The 17,231-nt window shown below is 43.0% G+C and overlaps 1 protein-coding gene across 1 annotated transcript; it reads right to left on the bottom strand.

The window, feature by feature from the left end:
- Positions 1–11,728: 11,728 nt before the first annotated feature.
- LOC140654218 (uncharacterized) lies at positions 11,729–12,793 on the bottom strand. Its single transcript, XM_072867318.1, has one exon. It carries the CDS (start codon positions 12,791–12,793, stop codon positions 11,729–11,731), a length of 1,065 nt encoding a protein of 354 aa, XP_072723419.1.
- Positions 12,794–17,231: the final 4,438 nt, after the last annotated feature.

The following is a 17,231-nucleotide window of genomic DNA, read 5'->3' as shown; positions in this document are numbered from 1 at the left end:
GATCCATGAGAAAATACAAGGAATGTAACACAACCCAAAGGCGAGAGTATTTGTGATGCTGTTCTGGTCTTTATGCTGAAGACTGTTTCTGTAGTTTATATTAAATTTTCATTAGTTGGCAGTGCATTATAAAGACCACACCAAGCTGCTCAGCTTTCTGGAGAGCACAGTGTTTCTAAACCTCTCTAGAAGCAGAGATCTGGGCTCACTGGGGATACTCAAAAACAAACTGGGAAACAGCTATGAAGTTAGCTATTGTCTAACCTCGGGGTTAGTTAAGAGAGAGTGTGTAGGACTCTGCTTCAGACTTCATCGAAGCAGAATTTATGAAGTGACACTAGGTGCCACAGAGCAGTGGCGAGTGCTGGTTTCAGAATGGCAGTAATATCAGTGCTGGGCTGAGGGGAGGGGGGGAAGCAGCTAGTTTCCAGGATAAAAACTAACACTTCTGCATGATGTTGCATTGGAAATTACAGCTTAGACTGTCCAAATTCTCCACTAATACTTGGATCCAAATATTAAAAGATAGCCCTTGAGGTCAAATCCAGATGAAATACCACGTGAGCTAAAGAAATACAGCTACCATTCTAAGACTAGAATTTGTTAGTTTATATGAAGTCCTTTTGGTTTAATCTAAGAATTATTATTAGTCCTTTTACAATGACAGGAACACTTACAATTCTACCCCTTTCTCTGGTTTTGTGCTCACCCTTCCCCTGTTCCCCTGAGTCCTGAGGTCAATGGGACCAGTCCCCTTCAGGAGGAAAGCAGAGGTGAGGGTTGCAGTGAGCAGCCAGCATCCCAAGGCTTTCCCAAGACCAGCATGTCAACATTGGGGGTTTCTTCCTCTTCATGCTGAGTCTGCTTGACGTCACTTCTGTATGTTTTCTAAGACAGACTGCTTACTTTATAGAGCTGCAAGTTAAAATATGTACAAGATTTACTACATATTTTACGTATCTTCTGTCAGTAAATATTTGTGATTTATGTTTATAGCCCTTGGGCCTATAGTATCATGCTGTGCTTGGACTTTCAAGTCATCTGCTTTCATCTTGTGCTTGCACTGTTGGGAGCCTTTGTTACAATCTTGTTTGGTTTGTTTGGCTGGTTTTTTATGGTGCTTTTTATTACTAACAAGCTTCTAGCTGAGATTTCCTGATCACCTGAATAATGTTTTATTAGCACAACTGATCACACAGACATCCATCTTCTAAGATCATTAACAGCTTGTTCTGTAAAAATAATGATCTATTAGAAGACAGGCAGGCACACAGACATATACAGACACAGACACAATGCTTGGGTAATGACTTGCAACCATTCCAAGAACATCAGCGGTACACAGACACAACTATTTTACATCAGTGACTCCCCATATATACCACCTCACTTATACCACCTCACTTCTGTTTTGCTTAGAATTTCTGCTCAGTAATACAAATACGTGTAACACAAATGTACCCCAAGTTTTGATAAAACTAAGATTCAGCATTAAACACCTCCAACAGGAAAAAATACCCTGAACCTGACATCAAATACAATTAATACTAGTATCTATAGTTTAGTTGTTTACTTTACAAATATTGACCCATAATATGAGGTCAGATCAGTGTTATTTAAACTTTTTTTTCCCAAATTACTGAACATGGCAAAACCCATGGTACATTACAGACAAAATGTAAAAGAGTACTTCAGATCTTTCTTTTACTATAAGTGAGGGGTTTTTATAAAGCATGTTAAGTTGATCAGTATTAAATAAGAGAATTATTAATGCAAAGACAGAAGTTAAAAGAGTACAGCTATGCCACTCTGGAATAGCTGTTTAAGCCCCATAGTGTACATAAATGCTGGTTTGGTTAATTACATACTGTTTGCCTAAATGCACAGTATATTTTAAATGAGAAGAAGGTAATCCGGAGTATTCCTTATTCTACTGTGCATTGCTCTTACACACTAGCAAGCATACTGAAGGCATTTGCAGCCGAACATGAATTTTCTATATCCCTATATAAAGGAAAAATCATATTAATATCTCACACTAAAATTCTATGATTAGCCTATCATAATATGAAATATAGAGATGTGGTTAACTTTACAGAGAAATGTCTGCTCATTTCTACAAATATAAACTTTCAGGAGCAAAGCTTTGCCTATGAACTATGGAAGACTGGACATACAAGGCCACTGTTTAAAAGATGGGTAGAACCTTGGTGTTTTGAGTATATCGTTTCTTTGCATTCTGAGGTTGAACAGAAATTCCTCTTAAAAAGTCAAGAAGTATTAATGGGGGCAGACCAGAGGTTATCTCATTACCTTGGAGGCCAGAAAGGGAGAATTTTGAACAGTAGTGTAGATGCTGATTAATGAAATAGGTTAATAAAGGGCAAGATAAAAAGAATCACCTCATAATAAGGGCATTAAATTTAAGGAATTAAAAAGCCTTAATAAGGAAATTACTCACAATTGTTAACATTCACTGATCCTGGTGAATATGCAGTTATGTTTTAAAATGTGTATAAAAACTAGGAAGTTGTTGTTTTCAAAACAAAATTAACCAGACAGTGACTCCATAAAAGTAATAAAATGAGGATGCATGGTCAGCCACCTGCTAGAATTTGCTTTATTTCATAAAAATATTTATGTTAGAGCTTTGTTATTTTTTTATTATTACTATTATTATTTTCCCTAATTTGTCACCTTCCTCAGACAGGTCTTCTGATTTCTGAAATTAATTGAAATCCATATGTTAGAGAAAGCCAACAGAAAGATGTTCACAGAATTGAAAAGATGTTCACAAGGAAGCGAGTTGTTAAAATTACCTATATCTATAATTTAATTATAGTTAATTATAGTTAATTTATTAAATTCATTCAAGCCTTGGAGGCCTTTTAAATGTCTCATTGATCTTTGGATGCAATAAATGCTGTCTTCCATAAAGAAGTGGCCAGAAAAATTAATCACATCATTTGCTCTACCTGGTGTGTTTCACTGCTTCAGAGGCCTGACCAGGGAGCAGTAAGGGTCCAGCATGCACTTCTTATGAACGTGCCTATGCATGGATGGTAACTTCCAGGAAATCTGATTCTTCAGAAGGGAAGGAAAGAACAGACACATGCCTCTGAGTGAGAAAAATTACATCAATTTGGCTTTTCCCTCAAAAATCCTTTAAGTTTATGAAAATACTAAAATGTAAAAATTCCCATGAAAAAATAGTGTCATCTGCAGACTGAGACAAACTGATTGTTTTCTTTATCATCTTGTTCAGATGTGACTGTAAATTCCTACCTCTTATGAAATTCAAGTTACAATTCAGAAGTCCAACCTTGACTGTTTTATTCATGTCCCCAGTCTGCCAATCTGAAGACATTTGGAATTAAAAATGGAGTCTGTTTTTCATTTTTAGTATTCATGTTAATAATGTCTAATTAAAACATCTGTAAGATATCCGTAACATTAATTTATGAGGAAAATCTAATGGAGTTTGATTGGACTTCTGTTGTAAAAACATTTTCAATTCACTGAGCCCTTTAAAAGACATTGATGTTAATTACAAAGGTGTCACAATGTGCTTAATTGACTAGATTTGTGTGGAGGTGACAGAAAAGAAAGCAAACCTTAAGAGATTTGGAAGTGTTTTCTCCAGGAATATACATCTGTCTGCCAGTGCACAGATTTCACTAATGTGTGAAAGTGGCCTTGATTCTACATCAGAATTTGCCAAGAAACTTGCCTATAATCAAAGATATTGGTTAGAACTAGTGAACAAGGTGAAATATATCATACAACTACACAGTCCTTTTAATTGAAGCTATTACTTTTAAATAAACTTATAGAATTTTTTTTTATATCCCATGCTGTAATTTATTTCTTGAAAAGCTTGACACGTGTCACTGCGTCCTTTCCCTTATCATCATGTCTTGTTCCTGAATTTTGAATTTGATTATAAGAAATTAACTGATTCTTAGAGGAGAGAAATAGTGGCAGATGACATAGCTTTGCTAACTGAAGCAAATTACACAGGTATTTTAAAGGAAGAAAAATCACTTTCCAACCTGTGCTCATTGAAGTCAATCATCAGGTCGAACTGTATCCTGCTGAAGCAGCTTCTCACTGATTTCAGTGTAGCAAGCTCTTATTTAAATATTTTTAATTTATTTCAGGATAATAAAAAATAACATATGCTATACATTTAAAAGAATTCTTCTTTTAGAACATTAAAGTGGAAGTAGAGTTGCTTTGCATAACTACATTAGTAAACAGATTAATTTACATTTTAATTTACATTAGTAGTGTAACTGGGATCCTAAAGTGTAATATACAGGAAGGAATGAAAGCAGGAATGAAGTCCCACAGCTGCTAAAGGATGGAGATGCCAGACTCCAATTAAGTCATTCTTTGTCAAGCCTTATCTCTGAGGTTTGTGAGACTAACTTAAAAAAAAAAGTCTGGCTTTTATCTCCCCTGCGATTGGTTTTAATTCCACAACTTAAAAGGATTCTTTTGGAGATTAATGTTAGGAAGGCATTTTCTTCCACTATGTCTTACCAGTAACATTGGCCATCTTTTGGGATAAATTGCATAGCTAAGAAGAATTTTAATTCTGCCTCAATGCCCCTTGCTCTCCCTCCAAACAGATTTCCTTTAAACAGCATTGCTTTTGAATGCAGTTTGTTTGCTCTGAGGCTTATATGCTGAGTAACACATCCCATAGATGTGCTTATATACTTGTCTCATCCCACTTGGTGGGTTGCGAGATGGGTGAATCTTTTGATTCCCCCGGGATTTGTGTACTGACAAAGGCCGATCTCTGTTCGGTAGAGCCGCAGGCTAGTAGCGTCACGACAATGACTCAGAGGAACAGTCAGACTGGCATCTTTATTAACTAGCGAACTAGACAAATGGACAAACTTAACGAACTAGCAAGCTCAGCGAATGAACAGAGGCAATTTGGCAATGGAGCTATTTTCCAGGCAACCCATCACAATTCATCCAAAACTCATATACCCAGATATATATATATAGTGGAAGAGTAGAGGAACAGGGAAGTGAGAAAAGGAAAAGAGAAGAGAGGAAGATAAAGAAAAGGTAAGGTATCACCACCCTTGGATCCCATGATGATGATGACAGACGTGGCAATCCTCCAGTGATGGGCGCACACCGTTCCCTGGGGAGGGTGCCTCTTTATACTCTAATCCCTGCCTCAGGTCACGCCCCTGGAGGACTTATGTTGTTCTGGTCCTCAAAAGTTCGCAGGCGCTGGGGGAGGGGGGTGGTTGCGAGGAGTTTCATTCCAAGTTTCGGGTGGTTGTAGGCCCATTCCTTAGATAAAACTCTGTGTGACCTCTGGCCATAGATGGTAACTGCGCATCCTCCGACGCGCTCTTCTCATCCTGTGCTAGCTGACTTGCTGCACCTTATCTCGCTACAATGTTTGAGACAGTACCTCTTCCAGTGTCTCACAAGACTATACCTCTTTTAGTCTCTCCTCCGAAGAGCTCTCCCCATCCCAAGCTAGCCGACTTGCTGTCGCCATGCAAATCACACCTTATGTCTCCACAATGTTTGAGACATTAACTCTTTCAGTCCCTCACATCACCCCATGGCTCAAACATTGTCTATATAATAGAGGTTAGAGAAGACAAAGTTCACAAAATCATACATTTTACAATGGCAAGGCCAACCATCAAAAAGAAGATTCGAGAGCTGGTGGAGGGTCCTTGATTTCATCTTCCTGGGTGGTGATACGAACGTAGCGAACAGCAGGAGAAAAGAGAGAGGAAGCAGAAGCAAGCAGACGGGTAATCATATATCGAACAATAGCTATGCCAGTCATTAGGAATAGAAATCCAGCCAACAGGGTTATTCCAATTTGCATTATTGGGGTTATTTGCAACCATTTCCCCCACCCCGTGAGTCCCCAGGATTGTAGGAGAGAGGCAAACCAATATCCGGGTGTATGTACATTGAACCAGTCTCTCGGCTGGAGTGATCGGAAGAGGTCGGCAGTTTGATCAGCGATTTCTTTCATTTTGGTCCATGCCTCCTCTATAGTAGTGCTGGCATTGTGAATAGTCATGCAACATCCTCCATCGCTTAAATTCAGCATACCACATACCCCTTGTTCTTTTAACAATATTATGTCTAAGGCTAAAGGATTTTGGAGCATCATTTTCGACACCTGATGGACTTGCAGATTGAGTTCTCCTAAAGCATGTCTGGTCCAATTACTTTGGAGGTGTACTTGCCAGGTAATATTTTCTAGGACAAGTTGATGTCGCTTTAGGGTTATGTATGGGGTGAAAATGTTTTCGAACATTAGCGCTGCTACTTGCCCATCCGTATAGTAATTGGGGACCTGGACTCCACTGATCGCCCATTCACATCGGGGTTTTGGGGCTTCTGCCGCTTCCCGGTGCACTCGCCGGGGAGGGGCAGTGAAATTGAAAACACGAGATGGGCGTAAGGGTGGGATGACTAATCCACATTTCAGACCAGTGTGATATTTCAGTGTTAAATAGGAATAAAATTTCCCATTAGAACATCCCCAAACTAGTCCCAAGGGGGCCGGGTATATTTTAGTTTCACAGGTCCAGGTATCATTGTAGTCCACAAAATATATGTCAGATTTTGCAGTGAGTGGCAGGCCCTTCAAAGGGTAGTGTGTACAGGGTATGCCGCAATACATGACTCTACCGTGATCCTCAGTTTCATCATAAATTTTGTTGCACAGAATATCCCCATTTCTATATCCGCAGGAAGGATAACCCCAACAAATACACATGTTCCTTATCAGAACCCTTACTCTCTCCAAAAGCCAGGTCTCGGGGGGGGGTCCCCAGGACCAGTGTTACAGTTAAGAACTTTGGCACATGTGAACAGATCAGACCGGCTATGCTGTGGGGGATTGGCATACCTTAGTGGTTGCAGGAGGGGTCTCCTTTGTGACCACATCCACTGTAAATTTGTCAGGTCTCTAGGTTCACGCCCTGTGCTATTGGGAAGTTGGATACACCAAGAGAGATTCACATTTAGGGAATAATCAGCCTCATAAAAATCCGGTTGTTCTAACGGGTGAAAGAAGGAGTCAAATGGGAAATGGGAGCAAGGTACAGAATATGGGCCAGCCGGATTGTTCCAGAGCACCGATTTCTTTCCATAGGTAAAATTCATCGGTGGGTGAGTAGCATTGCAAGAGGACCGTTCCCAGAAACGTGAATCAGACTTGTTACAATAAGCAAAATGCATGTCAGTCTGCCCCCAAGCAAAGTTCTTAATTGCAGTACGGTGAATAGTTTCAGAATAGTTATTGGTCAAAAGGTAATTATCTTCCCAGTCAGTATAAGTTGTCCAAAAAAGGGGGAACAAGACATAGGGTTGTTCTATAGTTTGATTCATTTCCAAGTTATACATAATATTGGGCAATGCAACGAAAAATCTCAATCCTTGTTCGGTTGACTGGGGAAGGGCAACGCATAGCCCTTGGTTGGTTCTACTCCAGATTCTAGTAAACCCACAAATTAGTTCCCATGCAATGTTTGAAGGAGTATTGTTCCCACTCCCCCCATATCCTCCTTTCCCAGAGGAGAGGAGGACCACCATCCACGTGAGAAATTGTAAGTACATATTCAGTGACTACGATTGTTACTCATCGAGGTCCAGTGCTCCTCTGACAAGATCGGTATGTGTAGCAGGCGATGGTCTGGTTCTCCCCCTGCAAAAGAAAAGGAAAACTCGGTCCCTTTTAGAACTGGTTTTAAAAGGAAGGGATTATCCACCTGGTGTTAATTTTGTGATCCTTTCTATGGGCGTCAGTAGCCACCCAAGCATAAAGGTTCAGCGGAGTCTTTAGGGTTAGCAGAACTTCTCCCACTGTGGGTAGGTTTACTAGTACTGGTTGCCCCGGGTAATGTGGGACTTCTTTGGAACCCTTTGGTTCCTTTGTCCCTGGGAGGAGACTTGGGGGTTTCGGGCAGAAAGCAGTAAGCCTAGGGCATCCGTTTACCCGCCATCGACTATTAACCTTGGTTACAGCATCTCTCAGGAGTCCCGGCCAACCGGGATCATGCGGCTTTAGAGTGCGTTTCAGAAGCCCATTGTTTCTTTCCACTATCCCATTTGCTTGGGGGTAGTAAGGAGGGTGGAATATCCATTGTATCCCTTCGGTTGTTGCTCACTCCTGAACCACCCCCGCAGTGAAGTGACTGCCATTATCTGACTGTATTGATTGAGGCTTGGGTAGGATGCTAAACCAGAACTTTAACCCCTTCACCGTATTTTCTCCTGTTGCTCACGCCACAGCTTTGGCCTGGACCAGTCCAGCCACAACTTCTACCCTTACTAACACATATCGCTTCCCCTCTGATTTCCTGAAGGGCCTTATGAAGTCGACCTGCCAGGTCTCCCATAAGCCCTTCCCATCCCGGAGGTGGAGTGGACGATCTTGTAGCGGGTGTTTTTCCAGCCAAGTACTACATAAGCCACACGCAGAAATCACAGTACCACACATTTTCCTAGTGACAGGCCATCCTCTGCTCCCGGCTTCCTTGAGGAGGTCTTTAATTCCTGAGTGGCCACGTTTAACATGCAGCCACTCTAATAGATGCTCCCATTTTTCCTCTTCTCCTTCTGTTGTCATCACAGGCAAGCGGGTGAGTAAGTCTACTTGGTTATTTAAAATGTGTGCGGGGTGGTTCCCTCCCTGGTGGGCAGCCACCCAACCTACTAATGAATGTCTTCCCATTTTTTCCCATTCTACTAGAATGTCTTCCCATTTTTCTTTTTGCCATACCGGCACCCGGTTTACCTCCCATTGATTCTACTCCCAAAAAGGGAGCCACTCAGTGCACCCTTTAAATACAGCGTATGAGTCCGTATAGATATACACGGGGTTGGTATTGTCTTTTTCTCTAGTAACTACACTCCAGACTGCCACCAGTTCCCCTACCTGCGCACTGCCTTCACCCTCGGTTATGATTTGCTCTCCGGAGTCGACACACAGAGCTACTGACCGATACTTCCAAACCCTGCCTTCCCTTTTCAAAGAAGCATCTGTAAACCATACATTTTTCAGCTGGGGCTCATAGGGAGAGGCCTCCCTTATGTAGGTAGGGGGAGCCTCCTTTTCCAGGGGAACAGATGATTTGTCTTGTATTTGAAGTATTCTGGGTGTTCCTTCCTCCACCTGATATGTGTGGCTGTAATGCTCGAATTGAGCATACCGTTTTCTGACTGCCTCCCTCTGCGCAACTCCCATGGGAGGTGGGGTGCCCACCAGGACAGGCCTCAGAACCTTAAAGGGCCCTCACAAAATTATAGATTGTTTCCGTATAATCTTTCCCGCTTCCTATAGGGCCAAGGTTACTACAAATAGCCTCTTTTCCCAGGTTGAATACCGCTTCTCTGCATCTTTGAAACTGCGTGAGAAGAATCCAAGGGGTGAGTGGGGGCCTCCGGTCCTTTTTGCCATATATGTACTGACACCCCCTGGGTTGCAAAACCCCATTCAAATTGGAACGGATCCGTTGGATGTATCAGACCCAGGGCCTGATATAGTCCTGCTTCAAAAACTAACAGCTTTAGAGCCTCCTCAAGAACAGGACTCCAATCCCAGGCGGCTCTTTGCGCATTAGGTTGTACAGAGGGCGAGCTATAATAGAGAAATCTGGAATATGTTTTCGCCAGAAGACCAATAAACCCTGTCTTGTCTGACTCGGTGGGTTGCGAGATGGGTGAATCTTCTTGATTCCCCGGGGATTTGTGTACCGACAAAGGCCGATCTCTGCTCGGTAGAGCCGCAGGCCGGTAGAGTCACGACAATGACTCAGAGGAACGGTCAGACTAGCAACTTTATTAACTAGCAAACTACAAACTTAACGAACTAGCAAGCTCGGTGAACGAACAGAGGCAATTTGCAATGGAGCTATTTTCTGGGCAACCCGTCACAATTCATCCAAAACTCATATGCCCAGGTATATGTATAGTGGAAGAGTAGAGGAAAAGAGAAGCAAGAAAAGGAAAAGAGAAGAGAGGAAGATAAAGAAAAGGAAAGTTATCACCACCCTTGGATCCCGCGATGACGGTGACAGACGTGGCAATCCTCCAGTCATGGGCGCGCACTGTTCCCTGGGGAAGGTGCCTCTTTATACTCTAATCCCTGCCTCAGGTCCCACCCCTGGAGGACTTATGTTGTTCTGGTCCTCAAAGGTTTGCAGGCACTGGGGGAGGGAGGGTGGTTGCGAGGAGTTTCATTCCAAGTTTTGGGTGGTTGTAGGCCCATTCCTTAGATAAAACTCTGTGTGACCTCTGGCCATAGATGGTAACTGTGCATCCTCCAACGCGCTCTTCTCATCCTGTGCTAGCCGACTTGCTGCACCTTATCTCAATACAATGTTTGAGACAGTACCTCTTTCAATGTCTCACAAGACAATACCTCTTTTAGTCTCTCCTCCGAAAAGCTCTCCCCATCCCATGCTAGCTGACTTGCCGTTGCCATGCAAATCGCACCTCATCTCTCCACAATGTTTGAGGCATTAACTCTTTCAGTCTCTCACAAACCCAAAGCGTGTTGCTTTGGGTTTATTGCTTTGTTCTCAGGGATTTTTACCTGCTCTAAGGTAGTCAGGGTTTCAGGAGGTATGCAAACTGCACCACCTTTCCACCATATGCCCAAAAATTTCACCTCAGGGGCAGGTAATTGTACCTTCTCCACGGGGATTTGGAGTCCCCATCCTTCCAAGTGGGTAATTATATTTTTCTGGGTTTTCTCCACTGTGGTGATATTGCCCCCCCCCCATCAGTACGTCGTCGATTTACTGGTAGGTTCTTACTTCCTCCTCGGGAGAAGGGGCTTCTGCTAGTGCCTGGGCTAGAGCATGGTGTGCTAGGGTAGGTGAATGTTTGTAGCCGTGCGGGAGGCAGGTAAAGGTGCATTGTATACCATCCCAGGTGAATGCAAATCTGTCCCTATCATTTTCCTGCAGAGGTACCATGAAAAACATGTCTTTGACATCGACAGTGGCTAGAATATTATGCAACTGCTCTTGGATAGTGGAGACTAGTTCAGCTATATTAGGAATGGCTGCTGTTATTGGGCCGGTGCCTGCACTAAGGCACCGATAGTGAATCGTCAATCGCCATTTCCCATTTGGCTTGTGCATGGGCCATACTGGGGAATTATCAGGGGAGTGGGTTTGGACAATCACCCCCTGCTCTTGTAGCTCTTTTATCACCAGGCTAATTCCTTCTCTGGCTCCCAATGGTAGAGGGTAAGGTTTTACGATTACTATTTTAGATGGGGGAAGTGTTGGGGCCATCTGTAACAGTCTCACTGAGGTGGAGGTGGGGGACTCAAATTTCCATTCCTTCCTGCTGGAGTCCTCCCACCCTCTCCCTTTTAATACATCAAGTCCCAGAATGTTCACTGGGTAAGGGCCAACAACCATGACTACCCAAATGGGGCTGTCCTCCTCAGACAACCAACACTTCACTGTGGCCGTGTTTTGGGGCAGGGAATTTCCAAACACATCAGTAACCCATATTTTCTTTTTATCAGTTACAGCATTGTTGCGGGCAGCCGCGACTGTGCACAGAGCTGACATTTGTGCCCCCGTGTCTACTAAAAAGGTAACTGTTGTTTTATGGGGGCCTATAGGGAAGGTAATCATCAAGTCTCCCTGTTGATTCATTGTGAGCCGTCTTACATAAGTCCACGAGCCGTGCCCCAGACCACTTACTGGGGACGGCAGAACGGGTTTCCTGACTTGGCATCAGTACCCTGGTGTTCCGCGGGAGGCGGGCAGGGCGCGGAGGGAGAGGTTGGCCCTGTCGGGTCCCTTTCCTCTCGCTTAAAAGTCCTGTCTGGATCTTTCCACACTTTTACCAATAATTGCAGGTTAGACAGAGGTAATCCATCCATAAGTTCTCTAGGTATTTCCTTACATAAACCCTCTCTCCAGAGTTGGCTCCTCGTCATCCCCAACCCTAGGTTTCTCCCGGAGGGTCGGTCTTTTAAAGGCCAATTGCCTAATTCAGCTCTCCTAAATGGAGCTTTACCCCTTTGTTCCCCTCCAGAGATCCCCACGTTGCGGCTATAAGTGATCAGCTCCTGTGCAATCTCTCCCCAGGTGAGGGGGAATCCCGCCAGAGTGGGTCGCGTTTGGTTTCTCCCTGGTGTTAGCATTTCTGTTAAACACTCCTGAACTGGGAGCACTGCCCTTAGGTAGTCCTGGATTTGTATGGCATAGAGCTTCAGGGGGTCAGGGAGGTCCTTTATCAGGGGTTTCATTTGATTGGGGTCGGCTTTTAGCAACATCGGTGAGGGCTGATGGGGTATTAAGTGCTGGTCATGCATGAGCTGGAGGCAGGCAGCTTTCTGCACACTTTCGGTAATTTGATCCAGTCCCGGAGTGGGGATGGTCACCGGATCTCCCCGTTCCAAGGGGTCTAGCCCTCCAGCCCAGTATGCTGCCCTCTGAGTGAGGGACCATGGGGCTCGAGTGTCGGGGACAGTCAGAAACACGCCTGGACCCCAGTATCCCTGCGCCTCATCCTCAGAAAGTTTAATTCTGTCCCCCCCCAGGAGGGAGACTCTCCACACATATTCTGTCTCCGTTTCCCTAGGGAGCCTACTATATTTTTCTTGTAATTTCACCAATTCAGTTGCACTATAGGGAATTTCTTTTGTTATGATTTCCGGTGCGGTATCGGTACCCCCTTCATATTGAAATTCCATTTTGAGAAGTGGGCGAAGTTGGGGAGCAGTTCTCTCGTCAAGTTGGCGCTTTGCCTGTTCCATTTCCTCCCAGGGGTAGTGGCCAGTTACCCCCCCCATCAACTAGCTCACGTTCCTTAGACAGACTGGAGTGCCCACACTCGCTCTCAAGATCCTCCCTCCGCGCCTCCGCTAGCTCCGACCACAACTCGCACTCCCTGACAAAAGCATCACGTAACTGATTATGTAACCTATTTGCTGTTGTGTCCACTTGCACCCATTTTTTCTGCTCAGCTCCCAGCTCTGCTTGCAAGCTTTTAATCAAACCTTGTAACAATTCGCTTGCCTCTCGCTCAGCCTGTTTTACTGTGCACTTATCCTTTTGCGCTGCCATCAGTGCAGCTCCTAAAACACCACAAACTACAGTTTTTCCTTTCCCAGGCCTCAACCTGTTCTCCTTTGCCAAAACCTTTATTTGCTCTGCAACGGTGGATGAAGAATGCCAGTTCTCTTCTGCCCAATTTCACCCCTGAGGCGTCGGGCAGGAGTTATACGTTTTTAACAACTCTATCAAAGGGGAGCAGTCCAGATCAGGCTGAACCCCGGAAGCCATGATCATCTATCTGCCCAGGGACTCTGACTCAGCCGATTCACGTCCTCCCTTCTCGACTCAGTCGATATCCCCTCCCCCTTCCTCTCACTGAACACATCAGGGAATCCCACTTCTGACACCAAATTAATGTCTCGTCCCACTCAGCGGGTTGCAAGATGGGTGAATCTTTTGATTCCCCCGGGATTTGTGTACTGACAAAGGCCAATCTCTGTTCGGCAGAGCCGCAAGCTGGTAGAGTCACAACAATGACTCAGAGGAACAGTCAGACTAACAACTTTACTAACTAGCAAACTAGACAAACGGACAAACTTAACGAACTAGCAAGCTCGGTGAACGAACAGAGGCAATTTGCAATGGAGCTATTTTCCGGGCAACCCATCACAATTCATCCAAAACTCATATGCCCAGATATATGTATAGTGGAAGAGTAGAGGAAAAGAGAAGTGAGAAAAGGAAAAGAGAAGAGAGGAGGATAAAGAAAAGGAAAGGTATCACCACCCTTGGATCCCATGATTACGATGACAGACATGGCAATCCTCCGGTGATGGGCGCGCACTGTTCCCTGGGGAGGGGGCCTCTTTATACTCTAATCCCCACCTCAGGTCACGCCCCTGGAGGACTTATGTTGTTCTGGCCTTCAAAAGTTCGCAGGCGCTGGGGGAGGGAGTTGGTTGCGAAGAGTTTCATTCCAAGTTTTGTGTGGTTGCAGGCCCATTCCTTAGATAAAACTCTGTGTGACCTCTGGCCATAGATGGTAACTGTGCATCCTCCGACACACTCTTCTCATCCCGTGCTAGCCGACTTGCTGCACCTTCTCTCGCTACAGTGTTTGAGAGTACTTCTTTCAGTCTCTCACAATACTATAATGAGTGCATATGTTGATGTCTTGCAATGGGATGATTATTTGTGTAAAAATGACTGTTCAGCTACCTATTGATGAAACTTACAGTAAATATTTGTACAGAACATATGACAGCTGCATGAAAGAGCCTCCTTAGTTCGTTCCTAGCCTTGCATCAAAAGTAACCCTAGTGAAGTCAATTAGCTACTAGGAGAGGAGAAACTAAAAGGAAGAAAAATCCAGCTCAATGGCATATTAAACCTAAGATGGGAACTTATACCTCTGGTTTTGAACATACAAAAATGAATTTCACAGGTGCCCAGAGGACACAGAACAAGTGAATCAGTAACAAGGCTGAACCTGAATAAAGTGTTAGCCTGAAGATCCCGAATTACATGTTATACTGATAGCATTACAGACTTTGAAGTAATTATAGCTTTTTTTGCAATAACAGAAACTAGATGGTCATCTGTGCGAATTAGTCCTTATAGGCATAAGTCAGTTATCACACTTGAAATTCTGAGAAGCCAAGGAATCTAAATAAAACAGTTGTGCCTCAGATGTCTTATTTGAAGCTATTTTTAATCTAGGGATTTTAGTAAATTTAGTCGAGATGGATGTACATGCTGTGTGAAATACATTTTCAGGAAGTGTGTCAAGTGCTCACATTAAATCAATACCTTACCAAGCTATTATGAGTACAATATTTTCCAGATAACTCAGTTTTGATTTCTTCTAATTACTAACAGCCTTACAGCTCTTTTCACAAGAGGGGTTTTACTGAAAATCCTGACCAAACTCCTTGTTCCTACAACTATGTTCAGCTGATTCTGAACAACAGAGCTTTGAATTTGACAAATGTTTTTCTTCATGTTTTCAGTGAAGTGAATATGTCTGCTTATCTTATCCTGCATAGAAAATCTCAGTGATAAGTAGGCCACTGCTAGACTTTGTGAAGCATAAGCATTGCAAAGCATCTGGGATTGCTGTGGATGAGAGACAAGTGGAAAACTGCATAAGTAGTTGCTCTGATTGCAATTTCATGTCATGGAAGTCTTGGACAGCACTTGGAGAACAGAGCCCATATCATGTGGTCGGGAAAGCTGCAGAAGTTCAGAGTTTGGCAGTCAAATCTAGCTAGAAAAAATTGATAAAGGAGTCTATATACAGATTGCTATAGCGCCACAGGCCTACATCTGACTTGCGCAGTGTCCTATCATTGACCAAGTACAATACTAAATGGTCAAGAGGGCATGTAGAAATCCTGGTGTAAGAAGGCATATGGAAATCAAACTCTCATTCTAAGTCTCATTATGACCTCTAGCAACTAGATAGGCTTAAACAAAAACCATGGTTTTAAATATAGTATCCAAAATATGGTTACAAATTTGGGAATAATATTCTTTTTGGTTATTTTGGTGTCCAGTCTTATGAATTTAATAAGGTATTAGCTTCATTAACTGTATATGGCAGTCTCACAATTATACTGTAGTGAATATTTTGATCAGTGTTGAGCTTCCCTCTTTCAAGTTCACTGACTGATACTTCAGTATTGCTACACAGCCTAGTAAACAGATTTTTCCCATCTAATTTCTTAATAGTGGTCATTGCTGTCCTACCTTCTTTCTTTTTCAGCATTTTATATTTTCCATAATTTTCTAATAGTCTGTCATTTATATTTATTCGATCAGCGTTTCTTCACAGTAATTGCTTTCATCCCTCCTTTCTAAAACCTCCACATTCCTTAATATCTTCTTGGAAAAGGGGGGAGGGGGATGAGTACTGTAAATAGTACTTCATGCATATAATGATGATTTGTACAGTACTTATTGTTCACATTTTTTTCCATTCCCACTACATATTCAAATAAAGCACTTGAAAATTTCATTATCTGCCTATAGGAAAAAGTCTGATAGAGAACTTATGGAAGATAATTACTCTGATATCAAAGTCAGCTTCACAAGATATTAGAATTGACTTGCAAAACCAAGCAAGTTACATATGAATTAAAATGCTCTGGTATCATAATCCAACACTATCTTGAAATATTCCTCTCTTCCATTGGGTTAAAAAAGTCATCATACAGTGTACTACAGTATTGAGATTTCAGTTTGTTTAGTCTTTAAAAACCACTTTTAGTGTATGAGCTTTTTAATAAGGCTTAAGACATATCTGGCTTTGTAACGCCTGCTTTATTTTAAAAATATACTTCAAAAGGACATGCTAAACAGCAAACTGTCTTGGGTGCCTAACTCAAATTGCTGAGTGAAGTCTCTTTGCCAGTGTTATGAACGAGGTTAATCCTAATTACAGATGAGAATGCTTTTTTTCCTCATCTTAAACATCTATTAATATCCTAGGAAATTAAATTTGGAGACTAAAAAGACTCTTCCAATGATCATTTAACCTAACTTTTTGATACATGAAAAAGCACCCATGAAAATAAATGCCCTGTGCAAAATCTAACTAAACTAAAGCACAAGACTAAGGTAGGCTAATCCTTAGAATTTCTTAATGGTACTCATACTCAACTATTGGTGTCTCCTGAGGTACTTCCAATATTTACTGTATTCTTTTCTACAGTGACCTCAAATACTTATTTTTTTCTTAGGCCAGCAACCAGAATTCTAATTCATAAATCACACTCTGGTAGAAACCTTTCTCTTGGATAGTACCACTTCATTTCTGAAGAGAAGTATTTAAGTGTTCTAACTTAATTTAACTCATAATTCACCTGAGGGGAATGGGCTTTGCTATATTTATGTCAGGGCACATTGCAGGCTGGCTGCTCCCCAACAGCTGGGAGCCAGAGGGATCTGTGCTGGACTGTCTGGGCAGGGTATGTCCCACTCCCCCAGCCAGGGAGCAGGGCAGCCAGGGGATCTGGGGCAGCCCCAGGCTTTGGGCATCTCCATGGGGACAGGGACAGCCTGAGGCCAGGCCAGGACATTAGCCCACAGGTCAGATCTGGTTCAGCAGGGCCCAGCATAGCAGCATGGTAGTAGGGCTGGGGACGGACGTCTTTGCTGGGGCAGGACTGAGGGCCCAGGGGGATCTGACATGGGGTC

This window comes from Ciconia boyciana, chromosome 7 (assembly GCF_034638445.1).
Source record: "Ciconia boyciana chromosome 7, ASM3463844v1, whole genome shotgun sequence".
Classification (NCBI taxonomy): domain Eukaryota; kingdom Metazoa; phylum Chordata; class Aves; order Ciconiiformes; family Ciconiidae; genus Ciconia; species Ciconia boyciana.
The sequence above is the reverse complement of the archived record's forward strand: the minus strand, read 5'-3'. Positions and strand labels throughout refer to the sequence as shown.

Bases quoted from the DNA above. Each gene is read 5' to 3' on its own strand.
- LOC140654218 (XM_072867318.1), bottom strand. From the start codon at position 12,793: ATGGAACAGGCAAAGCGCCAACTTGACGAGAGAACTGCTCCCCAACTT.